The 27,201-nt window shown below is 42.4% G+C and overlaps 1 protein-coding gene and 1 non-coding gene across 2 annotated transcripts; one reads left to right on the top strand and one right to left on the bottom strand.

The window, feature by feature from the left end:
• Positions 1 to 18,614: 18,614 nt before the first annotated feature.
• CCDC160 (coiled-coil domain containing 160) lies at positions 18,615 to 26,892 on the bottom strand. Its single transcript, XM_006215983.4, has 3 exons — positions 26,690 to 26,892; positions 25,506 to 25,563; positions 18,615 to 19,661 (listed from the first exon to the last, which is right to left on the bottom strand). Exons 2-3 carry the CDS (start codon positions 25,515 to 25,517, stop codon positions 18,660 to 18,662), a joined length of 1,014 nt encoding a protein of 337 aa, XP_006216045.2. The 5' UTR covers positions 25,518 to 25,563; positions 26,690 to 26,892; the 3' UTR covers positions 18,615 to 18,659.
• TRNAV-AAC (transfer RNA valine (anticodon AAC)) lies at positions 24,470 to 24,542 on the top strand. The gene has a single exon. It is a non-coding gene; the product is annotated as a tRNA-Val (tRNA).
• Positions 26,893 to 27,201: the final 309 nt, after the last annotated feature.

The following is a 27,201-nucleotide window of genomic DNA, read 5'->3' as shown; positions in this document are numbered from 1 at the left end:
ATTAACTTTTGTGATCTTGACTCCGCTTCTAAACTATAAAGACCTTGAAACTATAAAAACCTTGATAAATCATGGTTTATCTTTTATGTCACATTTAACCTTTAATGCAATGAATGTAATAAACTCTCAGAATACACTTTTACCAAGAAGAAAAATGAATGGATAACATCTCAAATGGACAAATCAAGAAATGATAACATGCATATAATATTACTTGGAAATATCATGGTAAATATTGTCAGGATTAATTTAAATATTTTGAAAATGGTTATCTTTTGAAAATGAAAGCAGTCCCCGAAATCACATATTTAATTTAAAAAACTCCCCAAAACATAGCTTATTTTGAATGAAATTCATAAACTTTTAATATATTCATTATTATACTCCCTTGTTCTTCTAACTCCTCTTTTTTTCAAAAACTATTTTTGAGTCTTTAGCTAAAGGTATTTTTTACCTGGTTTCTAGTTCTCCTCCTGTTTTCAAAATGTATGCAGCTTTTCAAATATATACTATCAACCTTCTGAAATGAGTTTGATTTCAAGGGTAAGGTCCTGAAAGTAAATGGCTAAAGTCATAGCCTCCAAATTTCCAGGTCTTATGTCTTATATTCAAAACATTCTAAATTGAAGACAAAAACATCCAAGTGTCCATCAGTACGAACCTGGTTAAGTTATGGTGCATGTACCCAATGCAATATTATAGAGCTATTAAAAAAATAAGGAAGCACTTCCTGCTTCTGGGCATATATCCAGAAGGAACCCTACTTCAAAAAGACACCTGCACCCCAATGTTCATAGCAGCCCAATTTACAATAGCCAAGACATGGAAACAGCCTAAATGTCCATCGAAAGATGACTGGATAAAGAACATGTGGTATGTTTATACAATGGAATAATATTCAGCCATAAAAATGACAACATAACGCCATTTGCAGCAACATGGATATCCCTGGTGAATGTCATTCAAAGTGAAGTAAGCCAGAAAGAGAAAGAAAAATACCATATGAGATCACTCATATGTGGAATCTAAAAAAAAAAGAACATAAATACAAAACAGAAACAGACTCATAGACATAGAATACAAACTTGTGGTTGCTAGGGATGAGGGGGGTGGAAAGGGACAGACTGGGAATTCGAAATTTGTAGATACTGACAGGCATATGTAGAATAGATAAAACAAGATTATACTGTATAGCACAGGGAAATATGTACAAGATCTTGGGGTAGCCCATAGCAAAAAAGAATGGAATAATGAATATACGTATGTTCATGTATAACTGAAAAATTGTGCTCTATGCTGGAAATTGATACAACATTGTAAACTGACTATAACTCAAAAAAAGTAAAAAAAAATTATCTTTAGAAGGCAAAAAAAAAGCCTCTCTATGCACTGATATGAGAAGATACTTTGTTAAAGATTAAGATACAAAGTGCAGGACAGTGTTTGGAGTGTGGTACTTTTGTAACAAAGGACAAGAGAATCCATATTTCATAAACACTGGAAGAACATACAAGAAACATAAAAACGGAGAAGGGGAGAGGGAGGGGGGACTTGTCAATGTGTTCAATGTGTACCTTTTTTGGTACTTCTGATTTTTAAACCATTAGACCATACTACCCCATTAAATAAAATAGGGAAAAGGACAAGAGATTGATTACTTCTAGAGAAGTAGAAATAGAGGGGAAGTGTCAGGAGACTGTTTTGCATTATAAGCATTTTTGGCACCATTGAAGTTTTTTAAACTATATGTGTGCTATTTAGCATTAAGTGGGTGACCACCAGAATTAAAAGGAGTAATGGTTAAAAATAGTTCTAGGAAGTACATATCAAATAGAGAAAAGTGGGGCAGAGGACTATTTCATTTCATTAAAAACCTGTACTATTTCACATTTTTAATCTTACGCTTGTATTACTTCGATAGAAATTAAAATAGAACACCTCCCCAACTGCTGAAAAAAATAGCAGTAAATGGAAACTATATCAATAGAGATAAAATACCTACCAGTCACACAGAGGGACTGTGAATATTCTCTAAGCTTTCCCAGTCAAAACTGTCTCTTTAGTTCTGGGTTAGTACCATGTAGTTTATTAAAACAATCAAGACTTAGCCTCTTCAACAGGAAGAGCAATGCCTGGTTGTGGTAAAGATACAGTTAATCTTACAGAGAAATATATGTCGGAAACCATTCCATGTCAGTTCATATAGATTAATGAAATTTTTTAAGCTGCTGCATAGATTCCAAAGCATGGAGATAGTGTAATTAAACTATTTTCTTTTTGATGTACATTTCTGTTGCTTCCAGTATTTGGTTGTTACAACAGTGCTATGGTAAACATCCATGCATATCATAAATCACTGAGCCCATGTGCAAAAACAGAGTCCTAGACATGGAATTGGTAGGTCAAAAAGCATGTTCTATTTTCTGGATTCTCCACAATGAATATGTATTACTTTTATAATCAGAAAAATACAAACAAAAAATTAACTCTAGGGTGAAGGTCTTGTTTTCCTAGTTTCTTGTAGTATGTACAAGTTTTTAACCGTTCAGATTCCATGTGGGTCGAAGGACGAGGACCTGGCCTGAAATAATAGACCATGGTGACTCGTCATGACTGGTTCATCGTAAGCTATAAAGGGCCACCTGCCGCCTCAGACACACACACAAATGTCTGGGACGAAGCCGCTTCGGGAGAAAGCATTTCATTTTGTTTTGATACAATGTTAAGGCATTCTCCAAGCCTACAGCTCTAAAATGAGGTAAAATTAAAAGTCTTATCAGCTGGGTTCTAAATAGAAAAGACCCAAAGCCCAAATTATACCGCCCCCGTGTGTATCCTGAGGACCATGCTGTCCTTACAATCACTTGCATTTGGGTAGTGTAGACAATTAGAAAAATTTAACACAAACATTGTCATTTTACCCAAGAGCCAAGTATTTGCCTGAATTACCGGGATAATCAGTGCAGCTCTCAAATCCTGTTTGCCTTTTGCCCGTGTAGACACAGTTTAAGAAAACTTGTAAAATAAAACTTCGGTGAGATTATAGATCCCCTAAAATAAATTCCTCTCTGCAACCAGGACACAGGTGCAACTTAAATAGTCATATCAAGAGATTGGAGCTAAGTGATGGGAAGCTGAAGCAGGAAGCTACTCAAGATTTTTCTATCATGCTAACCTAACCCAGAATGGCTCATTGATGCATTCCCCCTGGCCCTTTTCTCAAGGGTGGAATTATTGTGGGAGAATAGGGGAGTTCAGAATTGGGGTGAGTATGAAAGTTTGTGCTCAAGTCGAAGTAAAAGTAGGAAGAGGATGGAAGAGGCTAGTTGTTGGCTAATTCAGCCAATTCCTTTTACATTCCTATTTAAAGCACCATCTTGAGCAAGGAACCTAAGCACATCTTTGTGAGGCCAACTCAGGAAGTTAAAGAGGCTGGTGGTCTAGACTTCAGCAAAGAAGATTTTTTTAAAAAGTTAAGTTTCAAGTCTAACTACTACCTTCGACCATGTTGCTAAAATAACAGCAGAAATACTAGTGAGATCTCAGTGGTATACTTGATTTTTCATCGTTTTTCTAGTTGATTGGAGTAAGAATGACCCAAAAACAAAGAGGACCGTGTGTAAATTAAATAGTAGCAGTGGTTCCGCATTATCCAAAATTTATATATATATTTCTTTGTTATTTTTGGTTGCCTAATTCTATTTGTGATTAGGTTAATAATTAAATTTGTTTTTATTCCCTGAGCAGACACCAAAGATCAGGGAATATATGAACAACAGGGATGCAAATGTGAGATTAAACTGGATGGTGAATAATTCATGAAGTAAAAAAATTTGCATGCTGAGAATTAAGAACTGAATTTCTATGAAACACACCCAGAGTTCCTTGACAGGTGAAACATGGTTACCACATGACCCAGCAATTCTACTCCTAGAGAAATGAAAACATATGTCCTCACAGAAACCTGTACATGAATGTTTATAGCAGCATTATTCATAATAGCCAAAAAAGTGGAAGCTACCTAAATATCCATCAACAGATGAATGGATGAACAAAAAGTGGACTAGCAATACAATGGAAATATTAGTCAGCTATAAAACGGAAAGAAGTACGGATACAGGATGAACCTCAAAAACATTATGTACAGTGAAAGAAAACAGACATAAAAGAACACATAGTTTATGTTTCTATTTACATAAAATATCCAGAATCCCAGAATAGGCAAATCCATAGAGACAGAAAGCGGATTGGTAGGTGCCGGGGGTGGGGGGTGGGGGTACGAGCTTTCCTTTTGGGATGATGAAAATGTTCTAAAATTAGATGATGGCGATGGTTGCACAAGGCTGTGAATACAGAAAAAAATCACTGGATTGTACACATCCAATGGGTGAATTGTATGTAAATTATATCAATAAAACTGTTAACAAGAAAGAAAAGAGCAATTAGGACAGAAAAGGGAAGGACAACAGGTCATAGATACGTATCTCCCTGGGAGACCTGACAGCTAGGACTTGCCTAGAGACAAGCCAATGAGCCTGAACACCGCTAGATGTGAAGCCCCTCAGGCTTCTGTTCTCAGACCCTTGGGGTTTTAAAGGACCCACAGCCGTGGTTTGCCAAGCCCTTGAATGGCTACGTCAGTTCCCACCTGTCACAGCACAGGCCTAGAGAAACATCACGACCAGAGAGAAGCTGGGTGCTTGGTCTGCATGGCCACCGCCTGGCTCTCCAGCCACCCAGGCCCATCAGTGAATGATGTCAGCTTCCCGGCCAGGAACACCAGCCACTGGGAGCTGGGAAATGGAAGTCACAGGCTCAAGTAAGGGTGGTACCACCTGGAGGAAGAGCACAACAGAAGGTGTGTGGGAAGCTAGGCCTTCCCGGGGATGTCCGTGGGATACACAGGAGACTGTCAACAGCCAGTTCTGACATAGGAGATCACGACACGCTAACTCCAAAATCACTCTAAAAAGAGAAAAAAGATGCATGGACATTTTCTGCTACCTTAAAACCTGTACTCTTGCTCACCGATCTGTTGATTTAAGGCCAAGACTGTTTCCCCACGTGTGGATGTGCTGAGGGGTTTTTCTCCTTGTTCTTGTTTAAACACCACATTTATGTTTCATCTATTTCTGTTTATTTAAAATGGATAAAAGCCTTAGAGACATGGCAAAGAAATCTCAGAACAGAATATTCGAGATTTTCCTATTTTTTCCCATCTTTACAGATGCCTCAACCACCATGAAACCGACAATGAGGTTTTAGCAACTTGAGTCTTTTCATAATAATTGCTATAAGCATTAAACTTAGTTTTTAGAAAAACATCTTTTCATAGCCACGTTTATTCGATTATGTAATATGTAGCTATAATATAATTACAATAACTTGTGTTACGAGTTTAGGGACTACTATGGTCTGAATGTGTCCCTCCAAAGTTCATAGGTTGACATCTTAACCCCCAAGCTGATGGTATCAGGAGATGAGGGCTTTGGGGGGTGACTCGGTCACAAGTCCAGAGCCCCACATGAATGCAATTAGTTGTCCCTGTAAAAGGAGCTCCAGAGAGCTCCCTTGCCCCTCTCACCACGTGCAGACAGAGGGAAGTCAGCAGTGTGCAGTCTAGAAAAGGGCCTTCACCAGAATGTGGCCATGCTGGCATGTTTATCTAGAACTTCCAGCCTCCAGAAGTATGAGAAAAAAAAAGTTGTTGTTTGTAAGCCACCCAGTCTGTGGCCTTCTATTACAGCAGTGCAAATGGACCTAGACAAGGACAAACTGAGCTGACCTGTGGAATGCATAGCGCCCAAACAGACAAGATGAAAGTACTTGGGGCTGGCCTAAGGGAAGCCTTCCACCCTCCCACAGGCAGTCACCTCGGGCATTAGTGAGCACATCCACAGAGAGCCTGGAAAGCATCTGTTAGTTCAGCCCATCAGATTAGTGGAGGTTGACTGACAGACCTTTTGTTGCACCCAAAGCAATCTTTGAGAAAGAGCAAGCCCAGAGGCATCACGCATCCCGATTTCAAGATATATAATAAAGCTATCATAATCAGGCAGCATGGTATTGGCATTAAAAAAGATACATAGGTCAATGCAACAGAATAGAGAACCTAGAAATAAATCCATGCATATTCAGTCAACTGATCTTTGACAACAGTGCCAAGAACACTTACCTAGAACTTACATATGGAATCTAAAAAAGCCAAGCTCATAGAAACAGAGAGTAGAATGGTGGTTGCCAGGGGCTAGCAGGTGGAGGAAATGAAGAGATGTTGGTCAAAGGGTACAAACTTTCAGTTATAAGATGAGTATGTTTTAGAGCATAGTGAGTATAGTTAATCACACTGTATTATATACTTGAAATTTGCTGAGAGAGTAAATCTTGTGTTCTCAGCACAAACACACACACACACACACACACAAGGTGGCTATGAGAGGTAATGCATGTGTTAATTAACTTGATTGTGTTATTTCACAATATATATGTATATTAAATCATGTTGTATACCTAAAAATAATAAATTAATTTAAAATAATGCCCATATTCTATTCAAATAATAAAAAATAGAGAGAGAGGAATATTAAGTATATGGCTGACAAGATCTGATGACAATAGATTTGAAAGCCAGGTATGAAAGACAAGAAGGCTTCTTTGGTTAAGTATAAAAGAGCTCTCATCTCCTATGTGGGAGGGGACAGAGAACTCTGAGAACCAAACCCAGGACTTAATAGTCAGAGTGGCTGAACTTCAGCTAATGTGAAACACCCAACCAAGCCAATGGCCTTTGTTGGGAAAACCTGGCATCGTGACGCATGGATAGGATCTTCTCGCTGAGTACTCACAAAGATTTTGACTCTGCAGGTTCCATGAACCATCCGAACCAGTAGACATAGGCCACCCCCATCCCTATTAAGAGCTAACACCCTCCCAGCGTCATGCAGGAAGACCACGCAGGGGCCTCTCCCCACACAGTAACGTGTGCTCCTTCTTGTGACCCACCCCCAGCTCCCTGTCTGGATACTAACCTTCTAGTTCGGGTAAGTCTAAGCGTAAGTGCCCAGTCTGGGCATGCACTGGGCCTGATCGGGAGGGGCGGGAAGGGATTATGTTCCAAAGAAGCTGCAGGAGGCAGCCAGCATGTGCCTGCAGGAGGGGGAGGGACGTACATGAGGCTGGATTTTGAGGGTGCTTGATCAAGGTGGGGGTGGATAAACTCAGATAGAGGTAATGGAGTTTATTGAGTACTTTCCTGAAATACAGGTTTAACACCCTATTAAGGACCCCAAGAAATGGTGTAAATTTTCTACTAGGCTAGCTCCTAGAAGGAAAACGTGATAGCCTATGCTGAGTGGAGTTGAAATGTCAATTACTGTGGTGGCAAATAGTTGAGGATGGGATTAGAAGCCTCAAGAAACGAGGCATGTTGAAACGAATATCCCCACGGACATCCCCAGCAGAAAACTATTCCGTAGAAGGCGCACTATTTAACAAAGCCATCGAGAATGCACTGGTGAGAGGAACACCAGCATCACACAAAAGTCCAGCATCGGCCTCCTCTGCAATCTGGGACTAACGGCAGAAAAACTGTCATAAACTTAGGTTACTGATAGCATTGTAGATGAAAAATCTTATAACAACAGAGGCCAGGTGGTGCTGCTTAATCGCCAGATGCCAGGAGATTGCAATTATTGTAATAAGACAAAGTTCACATGGCAGCCAAGGGGTCCGACCCACAGAGAGTTATGGAGATGGTTGATAGAACATGGCATTCCCAGGGGGAAAATTTATGGGCAGCTGAAAAGGGTATTACTCAGCTTGTAATAACAAAAAAATATCTGGGCGACTAAGGGCAGTTGTTTTAATAAAAATGTATGATCCCCTGTCCAGTTTCCAGGCCTGAGCCAGTTTTCAACTCCCTGATGGAAGAGGTGGCTGAATCCCTTGGAGAAAGGACCTTGCAATATCACAGCAAGAAGGCACTGCAGTGATCCCCCTTCATCTTTCTGCAAAGGGACCTCTCGTCATTTATTTGGGTAACTGTGTACTGGAGAAAGAGTATACTTAGACATTTTAAGGAGTGTTGTACATAGTCTGAGTTGACATAGCCACCTAGAGACCCGATATCATCATGGCCTCCTGTGAGAGTGGGAACATGTGAGGAGCAGGTAATAAATGGAGTCCTGGCCAAGATACAGCTCATGGGAGGTCCACTGGGTGCAAAAACGCAGTGGTCAACAGTCTAGTCTATAAGTATACAATTGGGAGCTTGGCACAACCACCACTTTGTGTCCTTGGCCAGTCAGATAAGAGGTATCACAGTGGGGAGGGCCAAGTGGAAGACTGTGATACTAAACCACCATCACCACCACCTCCACCACCCTGGCCATGACAGCAAACTATCATGTGGTGGGGGGTGGGTGGGCTGTGGAGATTAGTACCACCCTTAAGAGTCTAAAGGATGCAGGGTGGTGATTCTCATCATATCTCTATTTAATTTACCAGCCTTGTGCCTGCAGAAATGAGCTGGGAGATGACTGCAGACTAGCCCAAACTCAATCAAGTCGTAGCTCCAATCACAGCCGCTATGCTAGATATATCTTTCTGGGAGCAGATTAACATAACCTCAAATACATCCTTATGGTCATTGATTCAGCAAATACCTTATTTTATGTCCCATGCAGAAAAAAGAATCAAAAAGAGTTGGTGTTCAAATGGAATAAGAAATAGTACATACATCTACAGTTTTGTCCCAGGGCTATGCTAGTTCCTGTATCCTCTATCATACTTTGGTCTGAAGACATCAGAACCATCTGGACATCCTGTAAAACATCTTATTAGCCTATTACATTGATGATGTTTTGTTGATCAAAGCGGAAGAGCAAGAGGGAGCTATTGTGCCACCTGTTGGTAAGACACACGTCCTGAGGATGGGAGATAAACCTCACAAAGATTGAGTGGCTTAGCAGATCCACACATTTTTTTAGAGGTCCAGTGGTCAGGGGTATGCTGGGGCATTCCCTTCAAAGTAAAAGACAACTTCTTGCACACTGCGCCTCTTGCCACAGAGAAGGAATCTTGACACCTAGTGGGCTTCTTTGGGTTCTAAAGGCAGTGTATCCCATACCTATGGATTCTACTCCATCCCTTATACCAGGTGAAGAGGCAGCCTGCCAGCTATGACTGGGCCTAAGCAGTAAAGGGCTCTGCAGCAGGTCCAGGCGGCCATGCAAGCTACCCTGCCACTTGGGCCCTGCAATCTTGGTAGGTCATATGGTATGAGAGGTGTCAGCGGTGGGAAAAGACACAGAATGGAATCTGTGGCAAACATCTATGGGAAAATCAAATTGCAGGCCCATGGGGTTCTGGAACAAGGCCATGCCATCTGCACAAGAGAATCACATGCCTTTTGAAAAATAACTTCCGGCGTGCTGCTGAGCCCTGGTAAAGATGAAACACCTGACCATGGGACGCCAAGTAACCCCGCATCTAGAACTATCATGAACTGGGTCTTAGCAGATCATGACGTCAGGCAGACCCAGCAACAATCCATCACAAGATGAAAGGAGGGTATCCAGGGGTGATCATGAACACGACTAAAGGGCACAAGCAAACTGCAAGATCAGGTAGCTCAGACAGCCACAGTATGCACCACTGTTGTACAGAGCACCTCCCTCGGTTCACGTCTCTAGCTCTATGGGGACCCCATCAGATCAACTGAAGGAGGAGGAAAAAGCTTGGTTTATAGATGGGTTGGGTGAGTATGTGGGTACAAGTTAAAAACGGACAGTGGCTGCATCATCACCTCAGTTGGGGGACTTGAAAGACAGTGCCAGGTGAAAATTCTGCCAGTGGGCGGAGCTTTGGGTGATATACTTAATCACCCACCTCAGGTGGAAAGAGAGGTGGCTTAAGGTTAAAATATTTATCAACTTATGGTCAGTGGTGAATGTCCTGGCTAGCTGGTTAGGGGTTTGGAAGGAGAAACACTGGAAGATCAGGAACAAAGGGAGCTGAGGCAGAAGCAAGTGAATGGACATGTGAGAATTGACTCTAAGTGTGACGATCTTTGTATCACATGTTACCACCCACCAGAGAGCATATTGCTCAGAGGAGGCACTGAACAACCAAGTAAACCAAACGACCTGGGCAGTTGACATAAACCAGTCTTTGTCATTGGCCACCCCAATGATGGCATGATGGGCACATGAAGAGAGGCAAAGATGGAGGCTATGCATGGGTCCAACAGCCTGGACCGCCGCTTACCAAGGCTGATCTAGCTACTGCTACTGCAGAATGTTCAACCTGCCAAATGCAGAGACCAACACGGAGCCCCAGGCTGGCACCATTCTTTGAGGAGACCAACTGGCCACTGGGTGGCAAGTTCACAACCTTGTGTCCCTTTGATCCTGAAAAGGCCAATGGTTCATTCTCATAGGAATAAACACGTATTTCAAGTATGGGCTTAGCTTTCGTGCCTGCAGGGCCTCAGCCAGCACCTCTTTCTCTGGACCCAGGGAGTATTCGATGTACTAGCATGAGCTGCCATATAACATCGTGTCAGACCAGGAAGACCAGCTTTACAGAAAGAGGGGTACAAGACTGGGCCAGGACCATGGGACCCACTGGTCACATTACATACCACACTATCCAGAAGCTGCTTTTTGGAAAGAGCATTGGAACAGCCAGTTGAAGGCACAGCTGAAGCCTTAGCTTGGAGGCAATCCTCTGTGAGAATGGAGGATCACCTTCCGGATACAGTAGATGCACTGAATCAAAGAATTTTAAATAGTGCTGTGTTCTCAGTTGGAAGACAACCATGGTCTGGGAATCAAGGGGTAGAAGCAGGAGTGGTTCCAATTACCAGTACTTTCAATGACCCAGAGAGATGCTGCAGGTTTGTAACGTAACAACTAGCCTAGATTGAACTACATTTCCCAGAATTCTCTTACTTGTGGGATGTTCCACAGATCCGATGGGCCTTGGTGAAGCAAAAGCCACAGAGTTTCAATGTTGGAAATTCAGTGCAGGGGCACCGTGTGCAGTTTCAGCTCATGTACACTGTCACTTATCTATTGGCTCCCCTCCCTGGTGTGGGGCGACGACCCAGCCTGCAGCTGCCGTTACGCCCTCCCCTCAACCCTCCTTCAGCTTCTCAGACTCCTAGACCAGGGCCAGGTGTAGAGGTGGGCAGAGAGCACCGGCTTCTCCTGCAGGAAAGCCACACCAAAGATGGAGAAAAATGAGAGACTGATACAGACTCCAGTTCATACTTCTGGCTTCCAGCTCATGCTTCTGGCTTCTAGTTTGTCCTCATTCCCAGATACTTTACTTTCACTGCCCCTGCCCTGCAGGCCCTGCAGACCTCAAGCTCCGGCATTAGATGTGGCGGTTACAGAGACTATTTAACCAGCTCCCACAGCTGGGCCAGGTGAGATCTCTGATGTCTGTATCTACAGGGACAGGTAGATGATGATAGAGAAATGTAGATGATATGGGTTCAGATATAAAAGTAAAATCTCTTAATGGTTCTTCTCTGCTTGAATCCTGACTGACGCAGGAACTTTGTGTTACCATCCCAGTAACTCAACAGGACTAGAGGACCTGGTCTTCGGAGGCACACTTTCTCTTGGGGCACAGCAAGATTCCCGTTGAATTCTAAGCTATAGCTGCTGCCTGAACACTTTGGGCTCCTTATGTCCAGTGATCAGAAGAGGGGACACTGACTTGGCAGGGCTGATTGAGTCTGATTATTAGGAGGTAAGGCTGCTGTTGCATGAACAAATATGTGTGGAAATAGGTTCCTCTTGGGCATATGTTAGCACTCCCTTGCCCAGTGGCGACTGTAAGTGGACAGGTACAGCAGCCCCAGCCCAAGAAGGGCATAAGGACCAGGGGTTCAGTCCCTTTAAAGATGAAGGTCTGGGTCAGGCCAGCTGGTAAGGCAGTGAGGCCACTAGAGGGCAGTAGCTAAGGGTGAGCATGATCTAGAAAGGACAGCGGAGGAAGGAGGGGCTGAGTAAGGACTGCAGCCCCAAGACCGGCTGTGGAGGTTGGGGCTGTTGTTAGTCCCACGAACATCACTCTTCTCAGGTGCCCCTATAGAAGAGAGGCCTGATGAAAGCCAGAAGGAGAGGTGCGAGGGATGGACCATGGTGGACTCAAAAGATGCACTACCCAGGTCTCCCTCAAGGAAGGACTCGCTGCCCAACAGAGGGGAGGGAGGGGATAAGACAGCCTTCAGCGTCAGTTCTGAGAATCACTCCACCTTCCAGAGGCAGCCCATGTCTGGCGACTCGAGAAGGTGGGATTAAAGGCCCAGCCATTTTCACCCCGTGGGGGTCACTCTGATGGCTACGACTTCAGAGCTCCCTGCAGGGTTGTCCAGACTTGGTCATACACATGGCAATTCGACTTCTCTCTCTGCTCAATCCTGCTTCCTCCCCTTTTCCTTCAGAGGTGCTGATCCCTCGTAAACTTCTGGCACTCCAAACCCCATCTTCTACAGGGGAACCCAACCGGGCCAAACCCACATCTCTTGCTTTTTCCAGTACACTGCCCTGCCCTGGTACAAACTGAGGAACTGAAGTCCTTCGATCTCAGCTCTTTATTTATAAACATGCCTCCGTATGTACCTAAAGGAAAAGATTTCAGATAACTCATGTTTTATGGGGGAAAAGTCCTTATGCTACATGCAAATATATTTTTGTACTCATTGAAACTACATAAAAGTATATTATGCATTTAAAAGGTTGATTACCTCAAAACCAGAAATGCCCTCCAAGGCTCTCCGCTGACATAACCCACATTTATGAACGCCAAAAGCAGCTCTCCAGATTTTCTTCCACTTCATTATATGAAGGGGAGATGTTTTGTAAAATCTTGAATAAATTTGTAAATTTAAAGAAAACATTTTGTCTTGTTATTGAAGATATTTTAATAAAGAGATCTTGAAATGTTTTTTTCCAAAAAGTGTTTCAGTTACGAGTGAACAGAGTATGATTCCTTCATTATAACTTGGAGAAACTGACCAGCACAGCATGGAAGGAATAAGAAAGAAATCTATAAATCATCAAGCACATTTAACACTTTATAAGCAGTAAAGGAGCTTACAGCTTTTTTTTCTTAGAAAGTAGTCAGCTTTCAATGAAAACACTTTAGAAGGCAAAGATTTCAAGGGAAAAATACTGACTGAAGCATGATAAATAATTTTGAATTATAAAAAATCAGACCCCAATGCTATGAGTGTCAAAGACTCCTGGTTGTTTGTTAATTTGGTTCCATCAGTGCTGGAGCTTGTTTTAGAGAGCTGTCAATTGGGCTTCGTATTTCAACTGTTTTGTTTATGTTATTATTAGAATTAATTTCATCACTATAGGAAGAGAATGCTGTATCCTTCATGTAGACCTAATAACCCACCATCAGAAGACATACATTTTATGTACACTCTTTCCAATAATGAGATGCATCTTCACTACTCAGCTTGCCATTAAGAGATAGCTGAGTCAAGTTGAGTCTAGACTGCAGTAATAAACCAGTTTATCTTTGAGAAACTTACATAACCTCTGTGTTGAAACTTTGGCTCATTAATCTTAGTACAAAAGGTGGCCTGATATAAGGGAACGAACACCATATGTGAAGTTGGATAGGCTGGGTTTGAGTTCCAGATCCACTACTTACTGTGTGATATTGAATAAGTCATTTAATATCTCTGAGCCTTGGTTTCCTTATCTGACGTTCAAAGATTTTTGTGCAGATTACATAAGAGGATGTATGTGGACGTGTGTGGCACAGAGTGAAGTTTTGTAACTAGGGTCTAACCAACAGTCCGAGTGCAGGCTATAGTGCTAGTGGCGTAAGAACACTCTCTCAGGAATGTCTTCTATCATGGTCTAGAATACATGTGATGACACCTAATGTGGAGTCAACAGGCATGGGCTGAAAAGGCCAAGGAAATGCTGCAAGGACATCCCAGAATACTTGCTCAGAGAACCAGGTATAAACTGAGTCTCCTGGGAAATGCAACCTGAGCCCACCGAAATGCTACAGTCATCAAAAGGTTGGGTGTGATGAATGGTGAGAGAGAAAATGAAGAAAAAGAGAGAGAGAATGTAAACAATAGCTCTGGCCACTAAACAGGGGAGACACCACCTTGATACTCCGTGTGGAAAGGAGGGCACACCTACAATACATGGGGAACTACAGCTTCAGTGTCTTATGACTACAAAGAACAAGACAATGACTTATTCTTATCTGAGCAGCTGTAGTAGTGGGTCCCCAGCTGCATGGCTCCCTGTGCCAAGGGGAAATGGAAAATAATAGCCTCACTTGTCTCCATTCCCTCTTCCTAGATGAGCTTTTTCCCACTGGAGCACTAGAGCAGGGCTTTCTTCCTCCTTCTGGGATTCTGCCTGCCAGGGCCAGGGGCCAGCCTTACACTGACCTGATTGGAGGGGGACCAGGGGGGCTCTAACCCAAGAAAATTCCCTTTATAGGGCCTGTCTTAAGGCCAGAGAATCCACACGGCAGATTCACTACTTTGGCTTAAGGCTTCAGATACTAGTTAAATCAAAATATTCTCCCTGCAAATTTGTCCCATCTTCGAAACATATCACACATCATTGATACACATACTATGAATGAGTTTATCATATCGCCACCAGAGAACACAATCTGACGGTCAATAAGTGTAAAAAGCTCGGTGAGAGTAATAGCTAGGAAGACACAGATGGACTTGGTCAATTTCCCCTGGTGAGTTGTGTAATAATAACAATAACACTAACAACATGGTGACATTTATTGACTATACATGATCTCATTTTATCTTCCCAACAACACTATTTATTAACCCCATCCTGCAAAATGAGAAAACTGAGCTACAGGGAATCATGCAACTTGGCCAAGGTCACACGGCTAGTAAGTGGATAACCAAAGTTTGTGCACTTAATCTCTCTGCCATTCTGCTTCCCGAGCAGAGAAGCAACTGTGCCGTTTCTCTTTCATACATCTCTTTGAAACCAGACCGCTCGCAGTGGACTTAGCTGGATATTAGTGACAAAAATCTCTTAGGTCTTTAGTTTCCCAAACAGAAACGATGGCAGCCAAAAGTACAGTGGCACCAGCAAAAATTTATTTCCTGCAGTTTGTTATCTGGAACCTGATGTTTCTGTCACGAGAACTTCATTCTTCCATCTCTCCGCAAATGGCTGGAATCACGGTAGTTTTCAGAGTAGAATTTCACATGGGACTTTAAAATTTACTCAGCAAAATGTAGCATCCCAGTGTTCTAATTCATTGCCATTAAGAGTTTTCTTTGAAGCCAAATAGACCTTCCACATTCACATTCCAGAAATGCCCCCGCCCCTGCCCCCATGCTTTGCCTGGAAAAATCCTTCTTATCCTTCAAGGCCCAGCTCAAATGTCACCTCCTTTATGAAGTCCTTCCCAGCCCCACAGAAAGAATTAATTGATCCTCCTCTGTGCTCCCAGAGCACTTTCTATTAGCACTGTTGGAGAGCACTTGCCACGTTGTTTTAGTTAGTTGTGTAAGTAAGGTCCCTGAGGTCAGAGACCTGTCTTATTCATAAATCCTTTCATCCCCATATCCCTGGCCTGGCACATACCACATTTCATCAAATCTAAAACCCCATTGATTGTAACATACACCATTACTTTATGAACCAACCAAGAAAGATTTAAAAAACCAAACACTGACAATTATACTATGACATGCCATCAATTTAAAGATGTGTCCCAAATTCACACACACACACTATATATATATATACACACACACACACACAAATATATATACAACACTGTGTATATGTAACAATAACACTGTATATATAATAATGTGTATATATAATGTGTGTAAATATATATATATATTTAGTTAAAAGCGTGTCTTTGAAGTGATTAACTATGATAATAAGTGCTCAGCAAATGTTTCTAGGACTAGATTGTAAACTCAAAGTGGAGCAGATATTCCTAAAGCTCATGCTTCTTAGTAAGTCCGGAATTGGGAGCTGGTAGGGAGTAGTGTGCAATTGCATTGCTAATTTCAAATGTTTTACCCACCAGATTAGAGGGACGAGTGGCCTGATGAGCCATTCCTGTTAACAAACACCTCCACATCGCCCATCCTATAGACTAGAAGGTACAGTGACAATATGTTCTGATGTAAACTGGGGGCCACCTGATGCAACAAGTGAGTATGATTGTAGAGACAATGGGACAGAGCATTTGCATCTGCCTGGATTCTGGGTCTTTAAGCAGTTCAACTCACTGCTATTCCCATCTGCCCATGAAGACGGACAGCAACTGCTTGGCTTTCTCCCAGTTTGTTGCGGCCCTGCTTTTAAAAGTAAAAGCATCAAAAGATGTGATCCCTTCCCAGCTCCAAAATGTTGGCTCTCCTTGGCCCTCTGGACTTAGTGATTGTATACTGGCTCCCTGGAGAGTGTCTGGATCTCGGCTTTCTCTAGGGCCTTTCCACATGGAGGGCCTTGCTGGGGCCCAGCATCCCAGGCTGTCTCATCAGGAGCCTGTGTTTAAGTTCCATCCTGGAAATACACCCCCCAACCTGAGAGCTGGGCTAATCCGTGCACTTATCTTTTCTGCACCTCCCTCCACCACACTCCTTCCCCTCCCCTCAAGCACGAGCACACACACACACACACACACACACACACTCGCTCATGCAAGATAAACCAAGTTGTCACTGAAGACTTTAGATGTGTGGTTGGTTGCTAGAAATTCTCCTGGAGTAAAAGCTCCTTTTTAAAAATTGAAATATACTAATAGGATTGAGCCTAGTAGCTTAATACAATTTGTGAAATATTTTAAATGTGTAAGCTGCTCCGCACACTAGCAGTCAGGGACTGAAGGTCCTTCTGGGGCAAGGACAAAGGAGTCATTTTTAACGGGGTGATGGGGAAGAGAGTAAACAGGGCAAAGACTTCCTAGTCTGCTTTTGTGCCTGGACTCTTGGTGGGAAGCAGTGACCATCGAAAACCTGAAAGTCACCTTCCTCTTTGAGTAGGCTGCCAGCTTCTGGGTGAAGTCATCAGGACTAAGTCAGAAAGCTCCAAAGATCATCATCTTCCAATTTAGTCCAATCTTCCCAGGCTGGGCAAGCCCTGCTCAGCTCCAGGTCAGCCTAGTTCGTCTCCATTCAGTGCCTTTCCTGACCTTAACGAACAAAGAGGAAACGAGAACGGAGAAGAAATAACCTCAAGTACTCCCTTTCTCCTGATTTATTATTGACAGTATTTGGAGATGCTCAAAGTGTGAAAAAAAAAGAAGCTGTTGTATATTTCCTTTGAAAGGAGGGGGCCAGCAAAGCAGGTCCCCCAAAGTATTAGAACTGAACACATCCAATGCCATGGGAGTTGTACTTCTTCTGGTACATGTAACTACATGGTAGTTACATTTGTGATTAAAAGCACTGTGGTGAAATCACAGAACATTGAATTGAACAGAATTTGGATGATAGATCTACTCCCTCATTTTATAGACTAGGACTTTTAGGCCTAGAAGGTTAATTAGCTAGTTAATAACAAAACAGGTCCTAGAACCCAAGTGTCTAGAGTCCCAGTTTGGGCATTTTCCATCAGGGAAAATACCTAAACCCTTACCATTGTATTCCACCTTCACAGTCTGTAGTTACATTTGGTTCATTGGACTTAAAAATACCATACAAATAGAGCTCCAATTACAAAAAAATCTTGTTGATTGATACAAACAAATGCACAGTCAATTGGCCCATAGTTTCCACCAAGGGCCTGAGTAAGTATAAAAGAAATTGTCACTGCCCGGGCTCTTTACAGGGCTGGATTCCTGTATAAATCAAGCCAGCTCACTAACAGCTTATCTAGATGACATCCAACATCTTTCACTCCAGTCCCTGCCAGCTGGTGATGTAAACGGGACAGGAAGCTTCTACATTTTCCCCTGGTAGAATTTCAGAAGAACTGTGTCAACAACGCCCCTTGCTGGTCAACATAAGGAAACGCAAAACCCACTGCTGACAAAACCAGGGCTCTAGCGAAGGTCACAGCCATGTCTCAAAGTCTTCTAGTCTATGGGAACCATGGCCAGGTCAAGGCAAAAAGCCTGGGGAAAGCAGAGGGGAGGAATAAACTGCATTTTTGGGGAGATGTTAATATGTGCCTAGTTGAGGTTAGATCTCAGAGAAAGCAGATACATTTCTAGTATCCCACTGAGTCTGAATGGGCAGCTTTAAGACCCACACACGAGTTATGCTTATATACATGAATGAGATTTTTATTGCTAATATCAACAAACCCAGATGGAAGAATATTCACGTGTCAAGGACATATTGCTCACAGATCACAAAATGGCTGTGGATTTATATTCATTGATGATCTGGTGAATCACTACATGTTTTTGAGTGAAATATATATTTAAAAAAGATAGCTGAAGCTTCATTTCTGTTTGGATTCTGGCAAGAAATTCATTAGAAAGAGAAAACAGAAGCTTTGAAGTTAACATCTACACCTTTTACAGATATCCTGATTTACCAAAGATGGAAATTATATCCCATTACACACGTTTTAAGTTGCACACAAAGAAAGCACCAGAAACACTGATTTGGCTCAGTGATTTGCCTAATGAAAGGTTTATTTTATTTTATTTTAAGTTTTAAAAAAATCCTCCATCAAGCTGTCAGGGTTATTTGATGACGATACAGAAGCAAAGTGTTTCCTAAGCAACTCCAGGGCTCTGTTATTTCTTGCTTGTAGGGTCTTCTCCGCCTTCAGTTCACTCTTGATGGCACTGAGCTCTCCTCGGATCTTTTCCATTTCTAATTCATAATACAATTTCATTTCCTCCTTAAGGAGTGCATTTCCAACCTCAGTTTGCCTCTTTAACTTCTTAACAGCTTCTTTTAAATCTTTGTTCTCGAGGCTCAACTTGTGGATGACTTCTTTGGCTTGCTCGAGCTCTTCCGTTAAGTTTTTGACATTTGTTGCTTTTTCAGAGAGGTCATTTCTTAAAGCTTGAAGTTCCCAGTCTTTCTTGGAAGTTTCCACCCCTGCTTCTTTAGACTTTAGGGGTTTTGTGGAGACTTCTTTTTTGGAGTTCAAAAGTTCTTTTTCTGCATTTTCGAATTCCTCTTCTATTTTTCTGCATTTCATCTTAAGCACTTCAAGTTCTTCATTCAAAATACTCAGGCGAAGTTTGGGAGACATTCCTTCAAAGAATTTCTTCTCTTTGTCTTTTTCTGGTGGAGTTAATGATTCCTCTGTACCCCAGGTAGGAGGCTCTTCCCTGCTATTAAAGCTTTCTTCAGGTGCAACATCCAAGTCAGATGACTCACAGGAGGCAGAATTTGTGTCTGCCTCATTCTTTGCAATGTTTATCTTTCTTTCTCTTAAATTTGGTTCCTGTTCATTTTCATTTAGTTGAGAAATAAATTCTTTCCTTTTACATTTATTCTCTTCTTGAAACTTTCTACTCGACAAATTAAAAATTCCTTCCATTCTCTTGGCCTTATCTAAGGTCATTTGTTCAGAAGAAGAGTCAAGCTGAGAAGCCTCATCTAGAATATCCTGTGCACTGAAAAGAGGAGCTAACACATTCTCCTTCCAGTGTTTTCTTCTAGCATCCATTTCTTCAGGCACCTCTTCCAATTCCTGAAAAACAAAATTTAAAATCAAGGCACATATTGACCCTGGCAGCTGGTGTAGTGGAAAGAACTAAGAATCCTGGCTCCTGGGTGAAAGAACCTAAATATTTGAGGGCTGGCTCTCCCTCTAACTCGCTGAGTGAGTAGGGCCTCAGTTCCTTCATTTATAAATGGAAAGGGCTAACTAGCTAAGTTCTACAGACTCCTCCAGCCTTAAAATTCTCTGATCCTATGAAACAGAACCAATAAACAGGAAAATTTGGCTATTTATTGTGGGTAGAGAAAATAATTCTATGGGAAAACAACATGAAAACAGACTGCTTCAAAATAGTAAAAGTGATTTTAAATTAATAGGTTAATGTTAGTAAGTTAAACCTGTGCTTCCAAAGTGCTTGATTTTTTTTCTAGTTCTCTTCGGTTGGACTACTGTTTATTCACTCTTTAAAGTGACTAAAACATCAGGGCTTAATGCAATGTGAGCCACTTTAGGTAAAGTATACCATGCAGACTTCCTTATGACTAACTCTGCCAAACGCCCTTCTGTCTTGACCTGTAAATTCCTGCTATTCCAGTCTTGGGCTTTGCTTCTAGGCAAGACTGCCAAGTGGACAGAATTCTATCCTTTTTGACAGCAATTTCGTGATGAGAACCGAATGTCAACAATTGAAAATATGAATGCCACCAAATGTGCTTTTCTCGAGATCCTGACTGCAAGTATAGTTTTAAGGTGACAACTTAGCATACTAAACCACAACCAGCCTTCTAAATTTATAAAAATTAGAGGCTATTTATTTTGTTTCCAAAAGAGTCTTCCCTATTCAAAGAGAGTCCATAACATACAGATTTCCTAAAGCACCAAAATATTTGATAAGTAACTATTTTTGAGTGAAGGGAGAAAGAAGGACCCAAACAACACACTGAAGGGCCACTGGCATCTGAAAGCACCAAACCGGTAACTGCAGTTCCTGCCAAAGGGTGGGAAGAAGGAGGGGGTCACTTTATCCATTTTATACATAAATTTGCTGTAATATATTTGTAGCATCACCACTGAGAAAAATCAAAGTATGCCTGCATCTATTTTTCCCACGCACCCAAATGCAGTTTTATCTCGGCAACAGAAAAAATGGCAGTTTGTGTTCCTTTTTTAATTAATATTTTCTCTAATATTATTAAATATTACAAATGCAATATTATGTTATTTAATATACATTTATATAGTATTTTATATTATATAAAGATACTAACAGATCTGCAGATTTCGGTTAAATACTGAAAAGCACACACACACACAAAAGGAATCTCATACCCACAGCCCTGAGATAAACACTTTTTTGTATATTATCTATCATTTTCTTTTTTAACAACTATAGTTTAAATGCTAACACATTTTTCTTGCTATGGACAATAGAGAATAAACTTGATACCTACATGTACTGAACATGCCTGACTCCCTCCCACAGAAGAGGGAAAACCTCACTACCCCCATGGGTCCATCCCCACTGACAACTATTTGGCTTTGAGGAAAAGGAAAGGTACACATATTCAGTGAAGGTGTTAAAATGACTGGTTCCAAAGCCATAAACCAAGCTTTGAGTTGAGTCAATCGGCCCACGGTAGGAAGCCAAGACTGGCAGTTCATGATGTGTATTTCCCATTGCAGCAGCATCTCCTTTCTCTTGAAACTGTCCTTTCTGACTTTATCACTCTATTAGTCACCATCCAGAAGCATCAATGATCTATCTGTCCTTAAAGAGGAAGATGATCACAATCCTGCTTTCTCCCCTCTCTAGAAATACAAATGCAAACGACTGGGAGTGATTACCGTGATCATAAAGGAAAGGAACAGAGGAAAGAGAAAAACATGGTGAGGCTAAATGCCACTCACATTTTTTAGCGGTCAAATTTTTACCAGATGATTCTCTCAAAGTTTAAAAGTGCTTCTAATCAGGTAGCAAGGGGAGAGAGATGACTATTCTTTCTATCTAATTCTGGATGAAAGGCACTGGTGAGACTGATCAGGAAGGAGGTTTGCAGAGGGGCAAGTAAGGTGAGGCCACTTTATACCTGGAGACAGCAACAATGACAAGCCTCAGATCTGGGTATAGAGAAAGGTTAAAATGGAAAATTAATAATTTTGCACCTTGAAAAAGTGACTCCTATCTCCAAACCTCCTATAAATTTCTTGTGAAAAATTATATATATATTTTTCAGTGTCACTACCTTTCTTCCCTGAGCCTCTGTACAATTTTCTGATATAGCCAACGCTTTTCACAGAACTGAGAAGAGTCCACTTATTTTATAACTGAGACTCAGAGAAGTTAAGTGACTTGTCCAAGTCCACACAGCCTGTAGTGGTAAAACTGAGACCCTGTCTCCCAGGTCAGTGCTTGTTCTAAAATTCCTTTATTCTTCTGCTAGGTTTCACTCCACAGATTGAAAGAAAACAACCCACTACTTTCAGAGCTTAGGTATTTTTAAAAGGCCACAAAAGGAGAGAGGAAAAATGAAGAGGGGAGGGTAAGGAGAATTCCATGTCACATATCAAAGGACAGAAAGAGAAAGGTTTGAAAAGCCTTTTGGAATTTCCCTCCCATGGCTTACACAGGGCAGGGTCAAAGGGTCTCTGAGCTGCTCCTTTCTTTCCCGTTCGTTCTTTCTTTCTTTCTTTCTTTCTTTCTTTCTTTCTTTCTTTCTTTCTTTCTTTCTTTCTTTCTTTCTTTCTTTCTTTCCTTTCTTTCTTTCTTTCTTTCTTCTCTTTCATTGGCAAGATATCCTTTAAGGGCTTGTTCCCAAATCTAGTCACAGAGGAGGGCAAAGCCCAGACTGGGGGTAAAAGGGGCCAGTCTCATTTTCTCTTCACAAATTGCGCTGTTTGTTTTTTACACAGAACAAGGTTGACATTAGTATTCTCTGGCAAGGGCAAGAAATATGCTTTGAGACAATGAGCCTCCTTCCTCTACCCTGGCGTGGCAGCCATTTTGCTTTCAATAAACTTGATTAGGTAATATGTCACAGCATAAGGCAAATCAAACCAAAGCCATTACTGAAAGTATAAGCATGCCTTTTTAGTGGGTCAATTGTGAATATTTATTATTTTCAAGTGCCTACCCGACACTATATTGGGCATTGAAGGGCTGAAGGGTAGGGGAAGGAGGTCCAAGAGAAATGAAAAATTTAAAGAAACAAATAGCCAGGACACAGGAAAACAATATAAAGTCATATGACAAAAATAACATTAGTGGTCCTCTGAGCCAGTGATCCTCAGAAGTCCTTGGGACTGCACTGTTAAGGCATGGCCATCCATAATATGGCTACACCTATCCCTTTGTGGCTGACATGAATTAATAATGGACTCCCGATGATTCTAGTTAGTGTCTCCCTGAAAAAATCACCATTCATCCGCTGGTGACTTTCTTCTTTTTGCAGGGGCAAAGTAGTAGGACATTTTGGTGCAGTAAGGGATTTCTTGATTCATGGAAATGGTTTCTATTCACCTAAAGAATTTGGGAACCACTGATAAAATAAACTCAAAATGAATTTATAATGTAATATGATGTAACATAATGAAATTGTTGAGCTGAGCACAGAGTGATCACTTATTTTGGATCTTTAGGTAAATCGTTTTGTAAAGATCTCAGGTGAATGTATATCTGTTTTCAAATAGCTCCAGAAATGAATATGCTGCTTATTGAAAGGAGAAACCCACAAAACCATCTTATTTTCATATTCAAGGTATGGGGCCCTGGAGAAAATGCTCATATTAAGATTGATAAGTGATCAAATATGTGAAATCTAATTATTTGTTTTCTAAAATGTTCATACTTTAAATCACATGCTTTAGGAAAACTTAATAACATAAAATCAAAGATCTTTTTTCTCTGTTGCCTTATCTCATTTACATTAGAATTTGATTTCAAAATTTCAGGACCATCTCTTTTCCGTAAATCTAGACCTGTCTGCAAAATGCAATTATTTTTCCAGGCTAGGGTAGGCAGGGACCGGGAAACAGTTTGGGAAACCTCCAGGGGCTTTTCCCCATCTCGCAAGAGTCCTTTATCCCAGATGTTTAGAAAAGGTCATGTCCATCCTGTGATGGGCAACCTTCTGTCACTACCCTCCGCCCTCCTGAACTAGAGGTGTGGCTTTTAATCTCAGCTCTGGGGCAGTATGGGGAACACAAAAGGCCCTTCCTAGCCCAGGAACTTTTCCCTATCACTCTTGGATGGTTTCAGTTCTCCCAGCCCTCAGAAAAACTGCTTGGCCAAAATAGGAAAAAAAAAAACAAAAAGAAAGGCACTGGCTTTATTTCTTTGCTCAATTGTCCAATCTGTTCTCATTTAAAATAGTAGTCCTCAACCTTTTTTTTTTCCTGCTTCCACTGTTTCCAGGCACAAAATAGTGCCATCATTACCTTCTCTTTGAGAAGATTCTGACCTGCCCACACCAGGGGAGTGTCCCCATCCCCCACCCTTTCAAAAATCACTGGCTTGCAGAAAACTATTAAATACCAAAATGAGGACCCCCCCCAAACTGTCTGAAAGAAAGTGGACAAAACATGTTTTACCATGCAGAATTGTAGGGAAGAAGGAAAAGGAAAGGAATTAATTCCTTGAGAAAGGAATTAAGCATGGACTATGGTGAAAGAAAGACTGAAGGAGTCAGATATCTTGGCTCCCTCATGTTAGAACTATGTGAAAACTTACCTTTTGTGAACCTCAGTTTCTTCACGTGTAAGATAGGGACAATATACCTATTTTCAGGTGGTTAAGAGAAATTAATGAAAATGGAAGCAATTTTAAAGCATACTGTAGAAGGGGAGAGTATAGCTCAGTGGCAGAGCACATGCCTAACATGCATGAGGTCCTGGGTTCAATTCCCAGGATCTCCATCAAAATAAATAAATAAATAACTGAATTACCTCCCCTCAACAAAAAAATTTAAAAATAATAAAGTATACTGTAAGCAATGGGTTTTGTTCTTCTTTATGTTTTCCTTAGCCTCCTTTGGAACATAAACCAGTCAAACAACCCAACTCTTCTCCAAAGTTGCCAGTCTGAAGTCATCAGACGTCAGAAAAAGTCAGTTTGAAAAAAAAAAGTAAGTACTGTTAAGGTTAGTAGAGGGGGACCTACACTCAATCTTACATTAATTTCACCTGCATCTTTAGGGAAGAAGTAGCCCTACATCTGTAAGTTGTTGATGCCCCCAAATTTCCAAAGCTACATGGATTCTATCTAAGCAGAAAAGTGGTAGTTTTTTTCTACAACGGAAGATATTTGCATTTTTATCACCAGTTGCTTTCCCATGAACTTTCCAAATGTCGCAGTGTTTTTCAGAGCCACCCACAACTTCTTAGAAACATTACAGTTGGGGTACCAGTTTGAAGATCAGCGAGGGTGACTCTGCACTTGGAGTTTTCCCTGTGCTTCTGCATCATTTCGTACACAGTTTTATTTCACCAATTCGCTGTGACCTCCTGGCAGCTTACTCATCGTTGCAGCCCTTGCTGTCGCCTCACACATAGTAGCCCTCAATAAATATTTGTTGAATGAATGATTCTTAATATTCTTCCTGAAATTTCCGTACTTTGGTTCTAATTTAGTTTTTGTAAATACTTACAATTTCTCCTCTGGTTTATGAGGCTCTTTGAGGTGACATTTTAGGGAAAGGACTTTCATTTTTCCCTCAAAGTTTATTTGGCTCAGTTAAAGTCTTCAGGACACTTTATGAGGCTTTTTTTTTGACAATGCACAGACAGTGCTGATTAATGGTCTCGTTAAAAGGTTGAAGATTTACTCTCCGTCTTTCTAAACACCCATAACAAGATAGCAGGCGGCACAACGGTACTTACAGTTACTGACATCCAAGACCTTCTGTCCGGTGCTACTGTCGTCCTTCTCCAGACCGAGCTGAAAAATAAAATGCCACAGCTTAATTAGAAAATATAATTACCCAGAATGCCTAAATCTGTGTTCATATCTGCGATGTAGCTTAAAATGACAAGTGACAGACTTAATGCTGTTTGGCCTATCTGAAATGTGATGTCAGACACTCTGAAGCAAGTTTTCTTTTAAATTTGTCAACCCAATTCCCCAACAATCACCCCACTAAGTCTTCCTTCTCCAAGTGGTGCAAATATCAGATGGGGCAAGAATCATGGTTGCATCTTATTCAACACAGTATCTCTTTGCCTTTAGCACCTATTGAACAAACGAGCCGCCACTGGCGGCCGCAGCAGCAACATGCTTGTTAGTAATGAGCTTGCCAAGTGCCACGTTAGCAGAGGCTGGAGCCCAGGCCTTGCCTCCCTCCCCCAGAGTCCAGTGAATTTGAAAAATCATTGAAAAGGGAAGTGATCCCGATTCTTGCCTTCATCTTTCAGAGTCCTCACATATGAGCCAAGAGTCCACTTCACGGGACAAACTGTCTCCTCTATTGTTTGGCAGATATTGAGAGCAAAGCAAAGTACCATTGAAAACTGGGCCCTGGGAACGGTTCCTACTCCCAACAATTCTTTGTTATTAGTGTGGAATTATTCCTTCTAGAAGAAAAGATACGGAGTCACCTTAATTCTGAAAGGCTGAGCACTATTAGTATGGAAATCACATTCTTGTTATAAAGCTGTATCTATGCATGCATAGTTTGGGGGTTTTCTCTGTAAATGGTTAACTGAAACTCCTGCCACCGCTGCTTCCAGTGGAGAGAAGGTGGCTCAGGTCAGGGTACTGCCCCTCCTCCCCGGTTCCCACCGCAGGTGACCCCGTCCACCTCCCCAGTCCCTATCCCCTGGCTGGCGGGGCGGCGGGGAGAGGGCAGCGGGCGAGGCCTGACCCCACTTCTCTGTCCACACCCCGACTTCCACGCCCTGTTCCCTTCCCTCCCAAACGCCCGCCAGCTCCAGGCCCCGGCCCTAAAGGAGGAAGAAACCCGCAGTGGGGGATCAAGGCGGGGGAACGCGGTGCCTCCGCCCCGGGTCCCCCAGGGAGGGCGAGGGGCGAGCCCCGCGGAGCCTCGCTTTCCCGGGCGCAGACGTACCTGGCGGCGTGGGTGGGGTCCGGTGGGCCCTGGCCCCTCTTCCCCCAAGCCGGTCACGAGCGTTGGGCGGCTGCCCTGGGTTCGGTGCTGGCCACCGCGACCCGGCCGGGCCGGTCCCGAGCAGAGCCTCCGCACTGCAGCGCCCGCGCGGGCCGCGCCGTTGCCTGGCAACCGGCCGGATCGATTTAAAGGGACCCGGGCGCCTTAGCTCCTCGCGGCGGGCCGGGCGCTGCCTGGCGGCGGTCACCGCCCGCCCGAGCTCTGAGCATGCCCGGCGCGGCGGGCGCCGCAGCGGCTTCTGCCTGCAAGAAAGCCGAGCTCGAAGAGCGAGAGAGCCGAGTCGGGGTGGGAAGGGGCGAGAAACTGCGAGACGGCCCCACCCACGGTGGGCTTATTACGAAGGGTCTGGGTGACTCACAAAGCCTGGACACTGCGATTGCGGGGAAGGAGGAGGTGGTACGGGGCTAATCCCTAGGCCTACAGTTTCGCAGCATGACATTGAGGACGGTTAG

This window comes from Vicugna pacos, chromosome X (assembly GCF_048564905.1).
Source record: "Vicugna pacos chromosome X, VicPac4, whole genome shotgun sequence".
Lineage (NCBI taxonomy): Eukaryota > Metazoa > Chordata > Mammalia > Artiodactyla > Camelidae > Vicugna > Vicugna pacos.
Note: the sequence above shows the minus strand (reverse complement) of the source record. Positions and strands in the feature narration are given on the sequence as shown.